The sequence below is a fragment of the Thunnus maccoyii genome, chromosome 6 (assembly GCF_910596095.1).
Source record: "Thunnus maccoyii chromosome 6, fThuMac1.1, whole genome shotgun sequence".
In the NCBI taxonomy this organism is placed as follows: Eukaryota; Metazoa; Chordata; class Actinopteri; order Scombriformes; family Scombridae; genus Thunnus; species Thunnus maccoyii.
The window spans coordinates 12,440,953-12,461,689 of NC_056538.1; the positions used below are offsets into that span (position 1 = coordinate 12,440,953).

Consider the following 20,737-nt stretch of genomic DNA (forward strand, 5'->3'; position numbering starts at 1 on the left):
CTTGCCTATTGATGAGCTGATTCTTCCTTGATAGTACATACATGTGATTAAAAAAAAGATACATTGTGGAGACACAGAGAGACACAAGCCGTGTTGCGGACACACACACACACACTGTTTCCTTCACTTTGGTTTTTATCAGATACACATTTTTCTTAAGGGGCTAATGGGAAATTATTTTGCGTCAGATCTCTAATGCTTGTCAACATGAAAGATCTAAACAACATCATCTTGGACGCCTAAAGACAACTCTAAAGTCTGCTGGAAGAAAAAAAAAGAACGAGGGTTCAAAGCTCTAATCAGAGCAATAAAATTAATCTTGATGCTGCGAGGATTTTAATTAGATGGGAATTCCCGCTGCCCGTGATTACTGAGGCAATAGGGGACTTGATGTCTTTGAATCTGATCTGTTTATTCCCTGCGCAAACAAAGCCACGCTATAATAATTCTTTTTAAGAAGTTGAAGGTTTGTCAACAAATTCAGCCTGGAAAGTTCATATCAGCAAACACATGGTAACGCAAAACAACTCGCCAGATGCAGAGCTATCGCGAGAAAGAGAGCGAAAGCGCGAGAGAGAACGATGCCTTGGTTGCCATGGAAACGGTAGCTCAACACAAACGCTCGAAGCAGAGAAACTGGAGTGAAACCGTGAAGTAGATACAAAGCGTGAATTATTGGAATATTCGTTTTAACTAAACGTTTTAATAACAATAACGCATGCTTTAATTGAAGAGTGAATTCCATCCCGAGCTGGTAATCGAGTTAGAGTCAAGCAGGCCTCTGAGGTAAGTGAAGTATTCTCAGCAGTGTGTAACGCATAAAGTGCTGTAACGTTACGGTAAGTTACTTTACTATCTATTGGTTACATTCGTGTGTTTGTAATCTTTACGAGGTTATACAGTTGGCCTTTTAGATGAGTCACCAGTGGCCTACTCAACATTAAATTAGTGAAATACCTCTTTTAATAGCAATAACTCCTATCTGTAGCTGTGTAGAAAACCGACTGTTTGTATTAACGTTTAGTCTGCAGTCTGATCTATTTTTCATGGAAGCTATATTTTAAATTTAGCCAAACATATGTTTTCCTATTTGACACATAGTCATGGACAATTAAAAACATTAGCATAAGTTATAGCCTATCCCACTGGGCTAGACATGTAAAAAATGTATTGTTTCCTGCTTTAATCAACTGAGCGAACAGATGTGAACAAGCCCTTAGGCTCAGTGATTCTCAGCTATAAGCCTGCTAGTTGCCAACAACACTGTGGTTGCCAGATGAATCTAAGGGCTGGTGAGATGATTAATGGGAGAGGAAAGAAGAAAGAACAAAGTTTTGATACACAGATTTGTTTTCAGTTTTTGGACTATTTTCTTAAATCTTTGATTTTTGGTGAAATATTTGATCCTTTGAACATTTATTGAAATGAAACCATGGGAGAAGTTTAGAGGGAAAAATCACTATTTATTGGAGCTGTTAACAACTCATAGACATCTGAAATGTGAGCCTGACTACACACTGCTTTTTGTAAGACATCAAAAGCCAAAAAGGTTGGAAACCACCCTTTAATAATGTGTTGTATTTTAAAAGTTTGTTATATTATATTTTGTGAATTATATAATCTCCATCTGAAAAGTAACTAAGGCTGTCAAATAAATATAGTGGAGTAGAAAGTACAATATTTCCCTCTGAAATGTAGCGGAGTATAAAATAGCATCAAACGAAAATAGTCAAATAAAGTACAAGTACCTCAAAATTGTACTTAAGTGCAGTATACTTGAATAAATGTACTTAGTTACTTTCCACCACTGCTGGAATGTCTAGAATCAACATTTTTACACACAGCCAATGTGATGTTGTGGCAGGAAAAGCACAGGTGTGATTAATAATCAAAAAAGGCTGCATCCCATTTAGTTTTTCTCTGACATTGTGCATGATGGCTTACTGGTATGACTTACTGGGACACTTAAATGGAACTGAGCTATTGTTAATGTTATGAGTTCCACTTGTTTTTTCCTGCAGTGAGAAAGTCAAAACATCTGTCATGGACGGGGTCTATACTTTACATTAGGTATCATGCCAGCTGACTTTTCATAATGTTCTGAATTTAGTCAGCTATACTGTACTGTTCCACACCCTGAGGGACAAAAGGTTTCATATAAAATATTGGTTTATAATTGCATGTGAAATATCAGGGTTTTTGTTAAGAGGTTACTCATCTTGTAGAAAGGAGTAAGAAGTAATCTCCTCCAACTAAAGTCACTTTGCTATTAGCTGAGTTGCTAGCAGGTGTGGCTGCCTTGCTATATTAATATATTATATCTGCTTCATTTTGATAATTCCCTTAATAGGCTTTCACTGCCTAAAAGTTGCCAGCCATTTGTCAAGCATATACGTGAGTCTGCCAGATACAATTTAAACATTTATACATTTGAGAAAAACTGTCCCTGTTATTTTGCTCATTGTATTGCAGCAGCATTCATTTATGGCAGCGTGTGATTTAGCCTGAGCTCAGCGTTATAGCCAGTTTTATACCATTACTGTTGTTCTTTATTGCAGAGGAGACTCTTTGTAAAAAGCACAGTGAAAGGCGCGAGAGGAATACCTGAAGACGAGACATGAATTTAAACGACTTTGTGGTGCTTCCTAACAACAAGGCCAAATCCGTCAAGCTTAATGCCAGGTAAGTTGAGATAAGATCGATGATGTGATTTAAGGCATTTGGTAGGAGCTCATCAGGGTCATTTGGCTGCCATACTATTTCCATCAATTTCCATTCAAAATCTGTACAGATAAGGGGTATTTCACAAAATTGAGTTACCCATAAGATAAACTTTCTGACCTGGATTGTGACAGTTTTCAGTTCAGTGTTCAGTGTATTTGTTTTTTTCATAACACCCAATGCAAAATTTAGTACAATCCTCTACTGTAGTTTCTCATTTGCCAACAGGTAATTGACTGAATTGATGTCTGGCTTGGTGGTACCCTGATCCAGTGACTAATTGATTAAAGTATTGATCAGTCATGGCAACAGGGATCTGCTAGTGCAGCAGATGAATTGAACGTATTGACGAAAGCCTGGCTGTCCAATCTGACGGAGTAGGTCATTTGTATGATTGATTGTCGTTGATTGATTGCATAGATGTGAGTGTGCGTGCATGTTGCCATAGGAACCTGCAAGAACTGCAGATGAAGACGGTGACTCTGGCCCAGGAGAGCAAAGAGATGGAAGAGAAACTGCAACAGCTTAAAGAAAGCATGAGTAAAGAGAAGGAGGAGAGAGGGTGAGTATCAGTGTTACAGTCAGTGTGGTAGTGAAAGGGGAGAAAGGAGAGGGAGAGTTGGCGAGGAGGAGAGATGGGCAGACTGAAGGGGGGGAGGTGGAAGAAGAAGTAGATGATGTGAATGAAAGAGGTAGCGAGGGAGGAGAGAGAAAGAGAGGACAGGGAATAAATACGTTCATGATGGGCTGTAGCAGGTGTAAAAGAAAACTATAGAGAGAGGAGATTCATATTCCTGAATCACGTTTCAATTTACTGCACATATAATTTTACTGCTTCCTTTGTAGTCTGCACTTCATTGAATGAAAATTTTCTTTGTTATTACTTTGATGTGGTGTGAGCTTTTATGCTGAAAACCCTAATAGCTACAAGGCTCTGAGGATGGAGCTGTTCATCTGTTACTCTGTCTGACTGTCCAACATTTTGACCTCAACAACTCAGCAACTACATGCCTGATTGCCATTAAATTTAGTCCTGGAATATACAGTATTAGATTAGGCATGTGTAGATATTAAATTGTACCTGTATCTTGGCCACAGTAACTGCCAGTGCGATCTTAGATATTACTGAAATAAGATCAACATCCTTACATAAAATTAAAATGTCTTTTACTTCATTTAAAAAATCATTGCACAATTAATGACATTGATTGACAATGACAAAACAAAAAGCTGTGTTGTTAGCATTTCTGTATTTTCCATTGAAACATTGATTTCTCTGCTTTAAACCATAACAAAATAGATACTCAATAGGGCTTTTCACACTGCATATTCTTAGCCCAGGGCTTTCCTTAGCCTTGGGCTAAGAGTTGACCTTGGGATAACTTAGCCCCTTTTCACACACACACTTAATCCAGGGTTTGTCATAATTAAATGTGAATAATTCTGGACCCAAGAGCAGAGCTCAGACACAGAGGCGTTGTAAAAGTTCAAACAAAGGCAGTTTATTATAAAGTTGTAGATGCAGCTGATTCTGATCGGTGAAGCGGGGCAGGCAGTGGTAACAGTAGCTGAGCCAGGGCAGGTAGTGGAATACTGCAGGCTGTGAACAGAGTCCTCGGCAGACACAGGAGACAAGCGAGACACCGAGCTGAACAGGCAGACTGGAAGGGCTGGAGGCGATGAACCACGTAGTACAGAGAACAATCTGGCGAAGAGTGGAGTGCAGGACTCGGGGTTTAAATACTGCAGGCTTCTGATGAGTGGATGAGCGACTGGTTTAAGCTGGGAAACATGGCATGTGGGATGTATTCTCATGGTACTGGATAGTTTTAACTTAACTGCTAAGGGGCTCACAATGCTCTCCACAACAAACAGTCGAACAAAGCGAAGTGAGCGTTTCTTGGAAACTGTCTTAAGTGGGATGTTCTTAGAGGAAAGCCAAACTTTCTGACCTGGTTGATATGTTGGTGCAGGAGTCCGGTAACGGTCAGCAATATGCTTTTTTGTGTCAGCTGATGGGAGCAGCTGATCCAGAGCTTACCGCAATGGCGGAGGTGTGTCTGGAAAGAGGGGACTGCAGTCCCTCCTTCTTGGGAAGAAAACAGAGGAGGCAAATAACCCAGAGTGGACACAAAAGGAGAAAGACCTGTAGCTGCACTGGTGAGGGAAATTTGGGCATACTAGATCCAGGCTAAATGGGAACTCCAGGAGGTGGGGTTAGAGGCAGTGACACATTGTAGAGCGGCTTCCAGGTCCTGGTTTGCTCGCTCTGCTTGAACATTAGTCTGTGGATGAAAACCAGAGGATAAACTGACAAGAGGCCAAGAATTACAGCGGGTAAGGAGATGGACTATCAGTTAAACACACAGGGAACAGGGCAGGTGACTAATGGAGAGACACGAGTCAGTGAGAGAGGTAAAGAAGATAGGAAAAAGACTGCAACTGCTGTAAAAGAGCAAGCAACAAAGAAAGTAGAGGCACAGAATAACAGAGATAGATATAGGAAGAGACTAAACAAGAGAGAGGGGGGGTCAGTGACTTCTCTACCTATAAAGGTCAAGAAAAAGGTTGCTATGGAAGGAAAAAAGGAAAGCTCATGACCGTATGGCGAGCTATTCTAAAGGTCAGTGGAACCCTACATAAACTTGTACACAACTTTACTGGGAACTGTTGAAATTTACAGTAAAATAAAATGATATTATTAGGACATGACTTGTGTGTCTTTAGTTCTTTACTATTCCCAACCATAATCAAAACTGCAGGTCTTGATTGTAGCTGTCTGCAATGTATTCTGCTTGACATGCTTCTGGTTGGTTCCATAATTGCCGCTATATTTTCAGTAAGGCTTAAGTTTGTTTGCAACAGTGCCATATATAACTGTCACAACTCTTTAGAGTAATTGCAGGGAAATAACCAAGACTCACATATTTTCTGGTGCAACATGTGCAGTGTTGCCTAGCAAATGCTTGTATTTATTTCTTTAAATACTTCTCATATATTTATTTAACTTTGGGATGCTAAGTTATGACAAAGGTAGGAATTATACAAGCCAGTGGTAGAAGTAAGAAGTGTGCTGTTCCAGAGACTTGTAAAAATCACACTTCAAAACAGATGAACCATATGTTATTCCCATGATACAGTTCAGTGAGCATTCAGAACACAAGCAGCTGCCCTTCAGTTAGAAACTGGGTTGTTAGTCATCTAAAAAAAACAAAATAAACAAGAGCTACTCTTATGACAAAGAATGCAATGTTAATTTCATAGATTAGGATGTTTCTTTGAAGTTTTGCACCAATGTAGATAAACATTTCAAGCAAACCATAACTGATATTTTTTCCAAAATCCCAAGTTCATCTCTCATTTGACAAATTCTGAGATTTGTTTCCACATTTAACAGAGACCTTTTCATATTCACATAAGTGTAGACTGGACTGAGATCATACTGGAGCAAGGCTTACAGGTAATGAAACTGCCTGAGTCACTGTGCAACTTGATCATTAACAACTGAAACAAATGTTTCTGCTTGTCCTCAACATTTCATCCCAACATTTTTACATTTGACATTTTTAGTGATAAACTTTTCTGTAAAGTAGTTGCCGATATATGTTGGTGACATATCGGCTGCCATCTTGGGCCACATCTGGTGTAACTGATTCATTGGAAACAAGCATGGATGAATTATTTAGAAAAGCTATCAAACTAAAAGCTGGCGTCATCACACTCTGACATATACACACTCAGCAGTACATCTCTGATTCTGTCTAGTGCAATGCCTTTTCAAAACGTGCCTGTTCGGAACGGGCCTCCAGTATTGCTGCTTGCAGCTTTTTCAAGAACTACTCATTCAAACAACTTCACACTCAACACCGCGCTTCCTTGGGTCTCAGGAATACTCCCGCCAAGTGTGAAGTCGATCGGATGAATGGTTGTCAAGAAAATCGAAAGACAGACATACAGTATACAGACAGACAGAGACCACTTCCATTTTAGTTAGATGCTTGGTAATAAAAGAAAAATCAGTGGGTTTTAATTAGGATGGTTCACAGCATTTTCAAATATAATTGGACATCATGTGCATTGTTAACAGGCACATACACATAGAGACACATAAACGCAAGCTACCACAAAATGATATTGGTCCATTCCTATTTTGTGTGAGTGTCTGTGTGTATAAGTTGATTAAACATGTAAAATCCTTACGTGCACATCTTCATATTAATTTACAGTATTAATGTACTGGATAGCTCACACAAAATAGCATTTATTTCTCCTCACCATTTCATTATAGAGTATCTACCTGGCCCATTACTATGTCTATTATCCAACAAATCCAGATTGAGGGGCATTCTAGCCTGTGTGAGCAGGAAATTAATTTGCAGAATGAAAACAAACATGGGTTATTAATGTGATTGTTTTATTCCCCATTCCCAGTTCACCTCATTTCATCTCATTTCATTAATAACTCTGAAATGTGTTACCCAATGTGAAGTTATGGAGAACAGTGTAATAGGGATGTATATCACGATATATGAGCACATAACTCAGGGACAACTTTAGGGAGATGCAGAGTATGTATATTATACACAGACTCCTTTCCACAGATTGCTGGAGACTTATATTAACTCTTAACCATAACCACTATTTGCCTAACTCTAACCCTTACACAAACCTTAATATAACCCTAAACCTACCTCAACTTTAAACTAAGTCTTCACCCGTAAAGTTAATGATTTAAGTTAAAGGGACTTGCTTTTTGTCCCTATAAGGCACACACACACACACGCACACACACACACACACATTCACAGCCAAACAGCTAATAGCAATATCAGAGATTTAGAGCTGAGGTATGATGAGAGGTAGTCTTCCCACATGATGTATTCCTATTGGTTCAAATTCATATATCATCACAAACCAGGCAATGAATGCTTTAGATTGTGGGTTAATGTATTTATTGTTTTGGGGTGTGTGTTGTGTCTATGTATGTCATTATATGTGAGTACTACTTTGTTTCTCAGTGGAGGACCAGCCCTAATTAAGAAGCCATACATCAGTATGGGGAGAGGGCCATCTTGTCCAGGCTGCACGAATGATAAACACAGTGTTTCCTGTCTTACTGAAATACTGCAACATTTACCGCTTCACCAGCCCCAAGGTGTGTTTGCGGTTGCCAGTGTATGATTTTGATACTAGCCCTCCATAAATAATGACATTTATGTTTGTGTGTGTGTATGTGTGTTTTTTTTATGACTTTGCAGAGGTATTACACTTTTTTGGTTCTGTCTGTCTTGTTTTCTTTAATCAGTAAAGACACACTCAACTCTGCTACAGGACAGGAATCCAGCTTATGCCCTATTTCTTTGAGATATTACAGTATACTCCTTTACTATCTGGATAAATATTTTATATCTGTGTGTGAGCCAGCTTGAAAGAGGTGGAAAGATGTAGCGAGAGTTTGTGTATGTATGAGAAGGAGTTTGTGAAGGTAGGAAGAAGACTCATCTGACTCAACTATAGCGTGTGCTCTGAAAATAATGTGGCAGTGAGGTGACTGGTAACTGAAATTTTTTTTTTAGAATTATTATCTTTTCTAATTTTTAGAAAAGAAAGTTAGTCAACATTTTCCTTCATACAGGCCGTCGTTGATTTGTTTTCATGTGCAGTGGTGTCACTAATCAGTGTGGACTGTGCAGAACTGTTGTCAAGAAGAGCATTGGAGAACATTTTAACACCTTTTTCATTTTTAGTGCTACTTCTGGGCAGAGATGAAGAGGGGAAGCTGGGACCCTGTCACTAACAGCAAGTGTGTCACTTGGAATGGGTCAGCAGATTAGTTGTGCTACCTGGATATTTAACTACTGCTTTTTGAGTTCAACATACTCTCATACCATAAGCAGTTTTTCCAAACTCAGTCTGTGTTGTATATTTGCTGTCTTGCTGGTTGACATTCTTGCAAAGCGGTCGGCACACTGGGAAAAAAGAGGATACAGGGAGTTAGAACGATTTGTGTGAAATGTCATGTGAATCTTCACTAAGCTGTAAACACATGAACTCGGATTGAAGAGGAGCAGTCATGGAGTAAATTGGATTATTAGGTACCAAAATAAAACAGATGCGAATGTCCTGTCAGACTTTTACAATAGAACCCAACATTACTGTTGCTGCAATCCCTTCCTACCTTTTGTCTGAAAGCTGTGGGTAGCACAATAAATTGGTTCACTCCCAATTGAAAAAAGAGGAAGTAGTTTCTCCTCAGTTCGTCTCTGATTGATGTAGGATATAAGGATGGTTGGAGAGCTGTTAATCAGGTGTTCTGGTGTATGATGTGCTAGTTACCTGGATTTTCTCTAAGCTTCTTCCCTTACATGTCTAGTCCTCTCAGAACATGCAAATGTATCTTTGACAAGTCTTTATTGTAGATCCTCAAGCTGTGATTTATGCTCAAGCTGTGCAGTGTACTGTGTATCTGTGTTATGCACCACTCTGTTTTTCTCTCTCTGCTTGTCTCTCAGATCGTATAGCTCCCGGAGTAGATGAATTGTTCATCTTTGTCTTAGAGTCGGGCTTCACACACAAACACTCTCACGTACCAAAGAATAGGCGGACAAATTCAGTTTGCTGAGAGGAGGTGTTGTATAATCACTTTGTGAAGACTACACAGGCGATAATAAAGCCAGGCCGGCGGCTTGGGGCAAACGCAGTACATCATTCTCTGTTTTGGCCTGCCCAAGTCGCAGATTTAATGTAGCTTTGTCTTTAGGCCTACAAGGCTTACAGACACTAGCACTCGCCTTATCTAAAAGTACAGTTGAGGTTCCCTTTTTTCTTGCTTCCTTTGCTGTGCTTCTTCTGTCTATTGGCTTTTTTTCCTCCCTTTCTTCCTCCCTTTTCCAGCCTTCCTTTTTTCTTTTTGAGTAGTTCTTTGTGCCTGTTTCATTCTGCACTTGCATACATGTGTGTTGACCCTGTGACCTGACACTGCTCATTCTGGACTAAAATGTGTCGACCTTTGTGTCTATTGGAATGAATTTTTCTTGCCTTTGGTAAGTTTCTCTCATGTCTCAACTCTTTCTGTTTTTGCCCTCACCGCTCATCTCACACTGGGAGGGAGGGAATTGAGAGATGACACAGTTCCTTTGGCATTAGACTTCAAAGTGTGTGCGCATTTGCATGTGTGTGTGTGGTAGGGGGACGCAGATGTTGTCAGTTCTCCCTTTGGGCGAGATAGGCCAGTTAAGGTTGATATAGCCATGTGTCTGTTTGTGTGTATGTCCTTGTGTAAGTCAGGCTCGAGTGTGTCCAGGTACAACAGGTGGTGTTCGCCTCGGGTAACATTGAATCATTTGGCATTTTTCCTCCTCCCATTGCAATATATCTGTATATCGTTTGGAAATATGAGCTTGATCTAAGCCAAAGTGAAACTGCACTCCTCGCTGTGTTTCTTCCACTTTGACTTTGCTAAGAAAATGTTTTTTGACTAGGTGGTATTTGGTGTCGCATTTGATGTTTGTTTCCAATATGAAAGCTGTGAGTCAGAGGTTGTCATCTGCTATCCGTTCACTGGGCAGCGAAAGGTGCACAGCGACATGTGATAGTAGTGTGTGAATGTGTGTAAGTGTGGTCAGGCCACTGAATGTCACTCTCACTGTGTTGCTGGCTTTGCAGACTGAAGTCAACAAAATCACTTTTTATCTCTGTCTCTCCTTTACACACACACACACACACACACACACACACACACACACACACACACGCACACACGCACGCACGCACACACGCCCGCACACACACATGCACATACACACAGACACACGCAAATATAGAAACACACACAAATGCTGTTATTGTTAGTTTAAAGTTTTGGAAAAGAACTTTGGTTGTTCTGATTAAACTTTGCAGTTTGGAGCGGTCTAGAAATGTGTGTGCGCATATTTGTGTGTTCATAAGACAGATAAACATTGACTGTATGAATGTGTCTGTATCTGTATGTCTCTAAAAACAACTTAATTATTATTTTGAAGTGTTTGTACTGTATACTCAAGTACGTATGTGTGTGTGAATGTAACTAAGTGTGTCTCTGTGTGGATAAGATAATGAGATCTTTGTTACGTAATGCCAAGTCCACAGAGATACACAAACAAACACACACACTTTATCTCTCCAGGTCGCATGTCCTGAAGGGACACCCTGTCATCCTACACCGACAGGGGCGTGCTTCAGCTGTCTCCCTTAGCGACAGTCCAGTTGCCAAGGTGATGTCGCCAGGGTGATTACCTGACGCCCACCCTCAGTGTCAGCACAGCACAGCAATGGTGTCAGGGGTGTTGGCAACTCTTGCCATCACATTTACACACACACACACACACACACACACACACAGACACAGAGAGACACTCTCTCACACACACACACACAAATAGAATCTGACTTCTCGTGCCTTGACTGGCTGCCAGCTCAATCCAAAATAAACTTCTTTCAAAGACAGCCAGACATCACAATAGCACAAATAGCATAAATAATTCAACAACATGGGCATGAATAACTCACGTCTAAATGAGTATCCATCCATTTCTTCACTTATTATCATATTTGTCGTATCTGTCTTATTCTATTTTAGCTTATTTTCTATTGTCTTTACTCTTTAATAACTATTTTAATTGAATTTAAATGTCCTTTCATAATGTGTTACTTCTGCACTTTGTCTTGATGCTTTTGTTTTCGTAAAAGCACTTTGAATTGCCTTGTTGTTGAAATGTGCTATACAAATGGACTTGCCTTGCCTTCACTTTCTGCAACTGACAGGAGTCAGTGTGTGCATATATGTGCGTGCATGTGCACCTGCATTCATGTTCATGTATTTGCGTCTGCATCTATCTGTGTGTGTTTATGTTTGGATAGGTATAATTCCTGTAACTTGTAGTGTTCTGTTTTTACGTGTGAGATTCAGTTTACCTCCACTCGGACGAGATGGGAAAACGTGAAATTTTATGCTCATATGACACTGTATATGTGCATAATTTATAATGGCAAATCCAAATTCTCCTCTGTATGTAAGGGCGTGTGGCAAAGTGCTTTCCCTTGTTCCAAGTCCTCTTAACAACACAAGGGCCATGTTGTGATAAATTAAACACTCTTTTCTGTTAATGGAACAAAGTGATTTTCTAAATTTCTTTTGTATTTTTTTTTTTTTGTACAGATTTAGCCTTAGGGACTTAGGATTTAGTTACATGGTGCTGCTACACTTTTTCATGCTAATATTATTATCTTTTTTCTTGACATTAGTTCCTTCTCCTCCACTTAAAGCCTGGCACTGTTATTAAAAAGCTTCAGTCTCTTTGGGTACTTCAGTGGATTAAAATGCATTAATTCTGAGTTTTGTTACATGTATCCTGACTTCACTTTCACCCCAATGGAAATACAGGAATAGGAAGGTGTTTGCACTGCAGTTTTTGTTAAGTCTAATACCGTTTGAAAAATCATTTTGTTCTGGTTTGTGCAGTTAATGTGGAGCTCTACTCCACACTCACTATGCTTTATTGGTATATACTGTATGCTACCAAAGCCCTAAAGTATAATATGAATTTATCTGAGAAAATTGGGAAAAAAAGTCTTCTTTTGATTCTTTTGATCTTTTGATGTGTGTGTCTGTGCTGGTGTTGCATTTTATGGTTAATGAAAGATTTTGACTACTATTTTTACAGCTCCCATACCCAAATATTCTAATGTAGATCAAATATAAGAATGTCTTTAACATTTTGAGGATATGGAAAATATATCTTCATGAAAAAAGAAGCATAAACAAATAAAATCAAGAACTGAAACAGATATAATCACTGTCCCTCTTCTCATTTTGTAGAAATGGCGTAGTTATGATAGATGATCTTTGCCTATCAAATTCAAATGGAATGTATTTCATGATTGTTGATTTACAATTTCCAAAAAAATAGTCTGTCCTCGTCTCTCTGTCTATGTAGACATTCAGGAGGATTTAGATGGAAGTCTGGACAATGTGGTTCCTTAAACAGCAGTTCTCTGACAAATAGCACCAAGAAGAACAAGGAGAACACACTTCAAAAGGTAAGAGAAATCTATCTATCTATATGTGTGGTTATTATTTTTATGGTAAATGGACTGCATTTATAGAGCACTTTTCTAGTCTACCAACCAATCAAAGTGCTTTACAACACATATCAACATTCACCGATTCATACACATAAATTGTGGATGGCCCAGCCCCTGTTGTTAATTGTCCCGGTGTAAAAGGTGGTGGTAGAATAGTTGTCAAAAAAGACTGATTCCATATCGATAGGCAATAACAACAGTGTAGACTGTTATAATTTGATACAAAATCTAAATACAAACATGAAAACATCTAATTTCTATATTCTAAATTTAATGGGACACATTCAAAGAGATGTCGAGTTGATGATTTGGTCAACGTACTAAAGAGCAATCAAGAATAAATTAACTAATTTCATAACACTGACACAGAAAGTATATTAAAGAACATCATGTATAGGAGATTTTTAATTCTTCATGTTCTTGTTTGCTTATAAAAAATGCTGTGATGTAAAAGATATAAAATAAAATATACACAAAGATGTTTACATACATATATCCAATCATAAAAAAGCCTGTGCAGGAGAGTGAGGAAGCTGAGAGCCTAAACAAGACAAAACACTGTCGCCACTGATTTGTGTCTTCCTGTCTTCTGAACAGCTGTCAGCAGGCAAGGTGAAGATCCGACTGTTGAAGGATGAACCACTGACAGGTGAGTACCGGGGCTTCAGCTGTGCATTACCTGCACCAGGTAGACTTGACATGGATGTGCACTCAAAAATATTTGGTCCATTGATACACTACCCTGTAGTAAAATTCTTTCTGCTCTCCACATGGAGGTTAGCATTCAATATTAGCTACAGAGCTGCACCCTGGGAACTGGTTTAAAGTTGTGTGGACAGGGGCCTGACTGTGGAGTTATCTTGTTAAAGATGGATCTTTCTAACCAGCCAATCTTGGCAGAATTATTAATGTTTTGATCATGCCTGAGGCAGAAATTTTGCGATATATACTGCACTGTATTTTTGATGGTGCCTCTCTTTCTGTCTCTTCTTTATTGTTGGACTTGCAGGTAGTTACATAAATATCATTTAAATGTCAATAATGTTAAATGAAATCCCCTTGCTAAGTTTTAACGACAATGTACTCGCTCTTTTTAGTCCCACCTCAGCCGCCGCCTCTGCCCCCTACCAACGGTCATCGGACAACAAGAAAGAACAGGCTGAAGGGAACAATATGTGGACAGTGTGAAGTCAGGAGTGCCGGACTAGTATGCACACAAATAAACACACACAGACACAAAGAAAAGACATTGTAGGACTAAAAATCTTCTAACTCCAATGTTGGAGAATTTAAGAATTTCCTGATAACTTAGTAACACTCATCAAACTGATACACATACACACACACACAGACAAGTGGTTAAAAACACCAGGAGTCAAATAACCTTACTTATTCTCATAGCTAAAATGCTGAATTTCTCACTTTCTGTCTTTCTTTCCCTTTCTCCCTTTTTTCTGTGTTCGTCAATCTCAGTCTGTCTGTTCATTTCTTTCTTCTGCTATACTGTCACCTCTTCTGCCCTCTGTCTCTTTCGATATTTCTGTTCTTTCTCTACCTCCTGCATCAGCCGTTATCTCCCTCTGTCATCCAGATGCCCGCTATCTCCCACCCTGCTTTTACTTTTTTCTCCTTGCTTTATGTGTTTACTCGCCTTTCTGTCTCACACATTAACACCTTTTCTCCTCTTTCCCCCTCCCCCCTTTTCCTCTCTGCCATATCCTTGCCTGTGTGTCTCTTTCTTTCTCCGCTCCCTCCATCATGTTTATCTCTCTTTTTCTCTCCTCTCTTTGCCTCTCTCTTGCTGTGCCTCCACTGTCCTATCTGCTGGTCTATCTGTGTGCTTGTGTTTGCACTGATAACAGTTTAGCTGGATCCATTTATCGATACTTGAGACCTCTGAGGGCACCATTGTTTATTCTTTCTCATTCTTCAGCCGCTACTGCTCAGGTACTGCCATACTGTGTGTGTGTGTGTATATGTGTATAATGGACTGTGGCAAACTAAGCTGAGTAATACATTCTTGATGACCAGTTGCTCCCACATCCCCGCCCTCTAGATCCTCAGCTACTCATGTAATTCCTATCCTACTGTATGTCTGACCATGACGCTGAGGAGTTAAGCATTGAATAACTGATGCTTCAGACAGACAGTGAGAGAGAGAATGAGAGCAATCGGGGCGAGAAAGAGATTGATAGAGGGAATGAATGAGAGGGAGGGGTTAAACTGATTGAGCTGACAGCCGCCGTTTTCTGCCCCTTCTGTCATGGAAGTTATTTTAAGTGCAGCACACACATTACGTTAAAATATAATGCGGTAATTTGCTTGATTGTGCATTTGATGATGATGGAACTGAATTGTCCAATGAAGGGCTTGATGCCCCCAGTGCCCCATAGTGATGGGCTTAATGGCAATGCTCATAGTAGTCTGGGTAAGCATATAGGCTAAAGGCACACACAAATACACACAATACACACATGCACACACACACACACACACACACACACACACACGTTTTCAATAGCCCTTATGCCCTATAATGATGGCAATAATGGCAAGCGTTATGACTGTCTCTGCCATTCTGTCTGGAACTGCACTTAAGTGCACAAGTGCACACACGTGCATAGATACGAGCACATAGTCACATACACATCTGGGCTTGTTTTAAACTATGACTCACACATAATGACACAGGGTTTACCAAAATCAGATGTGCACACACGCACACACTCCATGTCTAGCCCTGTGCTGTATTTCAGAGTCATCCAGGGTAAAAAAAAAAAAAAAAGGAACTCATTTCCTTCAGCAGAGCACAGGAGAGCGCAGTGATATGCCGCTCGCAGCCTGATAGGGATGCCTAGTCCCTCGGGAGTGGCTGTAATTTGTCCTTAGGCCTGAGAGGGGAAATGAGGCCTTGCTTTATGGGACCATTAAAGGGCAATGTCACAGCTGTAAGCTTGCATGTATACACACACACACACACATACACACAGATATGGCTAAGAAAGGAAGTATTGGTGATGGTTAAGAAAGTATGGCTGGGAAAGGAAATATAGGGCGAAGAAGAAGGAAAGATAAATAAATAAACATAAATAAATGTATACATGCATTAATGAATACATAATAAAGAACTAAAAGGGGGAGAAGAAGGGATAAAAAAGTAAAAAGAAAGGAGCGGGATTAATTGGTGAATCTTCTGGTATAAATTTGCACTGTACTGTATGACCTTTGTTGATCCATAATGAATTTGTATGGAATAGTGAGTTTTTTTGTTTGCCTTGTTTTGCTTGGTTATCAGTTACAATAAGCAATGAATAAACTGGTGACAAAGTAGCAGTTATGCTGGTGAGCGAGACAGGGGCTATGAGGGAAGATCCCCAAATATGTCACACTGTTACAAAAGAACATTCAAATTCCCACTATGGAAAAGTAGAGTTTGTGCTGCTTCTACAGAAAGGACACAAAACTGTACTACATGAATTTGACATGTGCGCCCCTCCCCTTTCCCTCCCCTGTATCTTCCCCTCTCATTCGGTATCTTCTCTCCTCCTGGACTCGCCTGTATGCTCCGTCCACCCGGTCTTGGCCTATCTCTCCAACCTGCTGATGCAAGGACTTTTCCCCACTAATAAGAACAGATTCTCACAGATAGAAATAATAATGACCTCCCTTAAGATGCATTCACTCACACAGTCTCACACACACAATGCACATGCACATGCACACACATGCACACACACACACACACACACACACACACACACACACACACACACACACACACACACACACACACACAGCATCCTGCCAGAGAGTCCATTTCAATATTCATCCCTGCTGTCAAAGTTTGTTTGGCAAGATTGAGGTTAGAGGAAAGGAAAAGATATCTGGCTTTAGGTTTAAATCTTTAAGAAATATTACTATTACTTGCTTACTTACCAGTTTCACACATGCTCATAATGTAAATACATATACATAACCACTCCTTTTATGATCTGCTTAACCTCTTAAGACACATAAACTCATAAACATAAACACACAGATCTTCACTCTTTCAGATATTCACACACACACGCATGCGCGCACGCACTAAAAGCACTGTGTGTCTCTGTATTGTAGATGTGTGCCGAATGCACAGAGTCCTACTGCGTTGGCTGCTTTGCCAAATTTCACCAGAAGGGGGCACTGAAGCTCCACAGAATGATCCCCATTCAGGTGAGCTTGGTCTTACTTCCATCAAGTCTATCTCCTCTTCTGTCTGTATCTGTGTCTCTCTATTTCTCTCTGTCTCTCTTTCACAGATATTTTCAATAATATCTCTTCTGATCCCATTCTCCTTCTGCTTCACTCACTGTTTCTCTTGCATTTCTTGCATTCCTAAGTCTACTTATCTCATCCTCTCATCTTTTCCCTCTTTCGCTGCTTCTGCACCCCATCTCACTTTCACACACACACACAACCACACACACACACACACGATTAAGTGGAAGAAAAAAGGCTGCACTATCTATGTATGTATGTGTCAGTGTGTATGTTGTGCTGTTGCAGTTTTATTATGTTTGGGAACCCGATAACAAAATGGATGTCCCTCATTAGTAAAGGCCTTGACCACAAGAGCTCAGTCTGGTCACTGGCATGCACACATTCACACACACACACACTCACACTGAGACAGAGAACAAGCCTTAGGCAGCAGCCAACCAAAGACCAGGAACAGCAGTCTTCAGTCAAAGAAAAGACAGAGAGACAAGACAGCAGGTCAGTTCTCAGAGAGTTTGATTACGCCCACACACTTGTGTTTTTATCAAGTAATTGAACGTATCCGAGTGATTTCTGTGTATATTGCCATAGAAAACATGTCTGAATATTGTGACAGATCTATAGACGCAAATCCATACAAAAGCTACATTTCTCAAAGCTCTACAGTATGTATGTATGTATGGATATAGCGAACACGTGTACATGAACAATGTGCTACTACCAGAATTCAGGACACAAACAAGTGGTACTACACCAGCAAACACACTCACACACACATGCTTAAACAATGGACTGAATTTATAAAGCAATGGCCTATAAAAAAATTGTATGGAAAGCATTTTTAGGGAACCTCATTTATTCATAGCTTTACCAAGTGAGGTAGAACATGCTGCGTTGTCAAAACACCTATTAATTATATGGATTTTTAAGATTTCCCTTGTTGATAAATTAAAATCATGTCAGATTCAAATGAGACAGTATGGGTTGTTCAGCACATATTACTCATGTTGTATTATTGTTCAGGTTTCTAGAGATGGGAATATATAACCAACTAGTAAATATTTATGTTGTCTAGCTGACATCAAAAGCACTAAATTGTCACCTTTGGTAGGTTTTGCTCAAAACAACTTCTCAAATAAACTCTCTTCAAATTGTCAATGATGTTTTTGTGGGGTTGAAGAAGCGAGTCCACTAATGTCCTTTTTTTTTGGTGAAATATTTTATGTTGCATGCGGACCTGTTATCTGGTTCACCGCGGCCCCACAACAGCAGATAACTGCGCTGGCCCATGATATTATGGTCCTATTTCATGGCAAGACCTAGCCGTTATGTTCGCTTCACATTCAACTGAGCTAAATTGACTGGCTGTGTTCATGCAGGTGACTAGAGAGAATGTGCTTTGCCATATTCAGCTCTGGTGCTTTAGTAGCTGGATAGATGTCTTTGTGGTATGGAGGTTTGTTCCGCTTCAATGTTTCTATTCTTACTGGGTTCATATTATGTTTGGAATGAATGTTTTCATCATGGCCACTGACTTGTGTGTGTGTTTGTGTGCTTGTATCTATGTTTTATGCAATTATGTACTCTTGGCTTATATGCGTCTTCTGTTTTCTGCTATGTGTACTGTTTTTCCCTCCCAGGATGTGTTTGATTTTGCCAACTTCCTATGTTATTGTTTTCTTGGGTGCTATTATTTTCATATAGAAGTACTCACAAAGAGATGGACTATGCTATGATGTGCACTTTGTTTGTGAGTGCATGGAAATGGCTTTGTGAATATACATCCTGTGGTTTATCTTTCGAAATTGGTTTCTTTATGTGTACCCCTGTGTGCATTCTGTGTGCATGTCTGTATGACTGTGTATGTGCCTGTAAATGTATTTGTCTCCCTACAGAAGCTTTTTAGTGTGTTTATGTATAGAGCAGCACACTATTAACTAGTGCTTGTGCAGTATAGCTCATCTCTTGTAGATAGCTCTCAGTTCATGTGCTACCTAACTGCGGGGTGGGTCAACACACTGTAGTTACTGGGTAGCCACCATGTTGGAATAAAGTCATACACACTTTACACACACAGAGACACACACACACACACACATATATATATATATATATATATATATATATATATATATATATATATATATGTCTTTGCAGTGTCCATCTCTGTTTCTCTCCTCTCTTTACTCACTAGGTGATGCATGAGTGGAAGCTCACTCACAGTTTCAAACACATACACATGCATAGTCTTATTCAATCACAAACGCAAAACTGTGTATTTTGGCAGGACATAAAGACCGGGGATTATACACATGCAGCTGACGCAGGCATCTCTCTCCTCTGCTAATCCTGTTTCATTTGCGTTGGAAAGAATGACAGAGGGAGAGACACAGAATGAGAGACAGAAAGACAAAAACAATATTAATTTCATCAGTATGCTGTGTTGGGGCTTTCATCAGTGCCTCATCAGCTTGTGTTCTCAGGCTCACGCTTACACAGACCTGGTTCAGTTAATGTTTGCAAAGCATTCTTAGTATTTGATTTAGCCTAACCTGTGGAGTAACGGATGGATGTGGTACGCTGTATCAAAGCAATTTTTAATAATGCCAGTAATTTTTTAATCATACAGCAATATTTAAAATTTCTATTAGCAGTCTTAATTGAGCAAAATTATTTTAATGCATTGTCTCTTGTTGTTAACCCCACCCATCTCTCTCTATCAATTCAATTCAATGATATATATGTATATATATATATATATATATATATATAAATATGTATGCGTGTGCGTGTGTGTGTGTGTGTGTGTGTGTGAAACTCCAACAGCAGAATTAACCTCTTTTCTTTATGAGGAAACTAAGGTGGTTTTTTTTCTTTTATACATGAACAAACAATAGCAACAAAAATCAATCTCTCTCTCTTGCTTACTTGTGTACCCATCTCATTTTAAATACCTGAAACCACACGAGCTCCAGCATGGTTAAATAATAGACACAGATTTGTGGCTGCAAGCATTTACTTTGTACTGCTGTACATGGGAGACACAAAGCCTGATCACATGAAAATCACAAAGCCTGCCCTGCATCACTTGCATGCTGTGGCCCCTTAAAGGGAAATTTTAGTTTCCTTGCCCACTAAAAAGGAAGTCAAATGTGATTCAACTGCAGAAAAGTAACTATACCATACCATGTAAGCACTGGTAGTGGTAGCTCCACTTAGATGTTGGGGAAATGTTGCGATGTGGAACCCTTGATTCTCTGACTGACAGACTAACTTTCTGTGCACAATTCAAAGTTGATATAAATGTGGGCAGTGGGGATTTCTTTATCCACTAGCATGATTAGGGTAACCTCGGATGTGTGATGTTGTCCAGTATGTCGAGTCTGAGGTCTATATCATAGATAATTTATTCAAATTAAATTAATTTAAACATTCAGATGGCTTTGTGTCCACAACATCTGATAAAATAATGTTTGCCTGTATATATACCTATTATTAACTTAATAATAACCCATTTGCCTTTTGTTAAATTTGTCTGGTTGACAATCACCCCCAGTCAAAAACAGATTAAGCCAAACCAAACTCAATTTAGTAAAAGCTACAGAGCAAACAGCACTTCAGTCAGTGTTCTTACAGT

General features: G+C 39.5%; 1 protein-coding gene across 4 annotated transcripts in view; it reads left to right on the plus strand.

The window, feature by feature from the left end:
• The first annotated feature begins 373 nt into the window (after window positions 1-373).
• The window catches only part of zbbx (zinc finger, B-box domain containing), a 58,706-nt gene continuing 38,342 nt past the window's right edge, over window positions 374-20,737 (plus strand). For 2 of the 4 annotated variants that reach the window (XM_042414452.1, XM_042414453.1), the window contains exons 1-7: window positions 374-786; window positions 2,559-2,682; window positions 3,170-3,283; window positions 12,696-12,798; window positions 13,441-13,492; window positions 13,941-14,050; window positions 16,960-17,055. In XM_042414452.1, coding sequence (XP_042270386.1) covers window positions 2,618-2,682; window positions 3,170-3,283; window positions 12,696-12,798; window positions 13,441-13,492; window positions 13,941-14,050; window positions 16,960-17,055 — 540 coding nt within the window. In that variant the 5' untranslated portion in view covers window positions 374-786; window positions 2,559-2,617. The remainder of the gene's footprint in view (window positions 787-2,558; window positions 2,683-3,169; window positions 3,284-12,695; window positions 12,799-13,440; window positions 13,493-13,940; window positions 14,051-16,959; window positions 17,056-20,737) is intronic. The other 2 variants (XM_042414454.1, XM_042414451.1) reach the window with 2 other exon arrangements.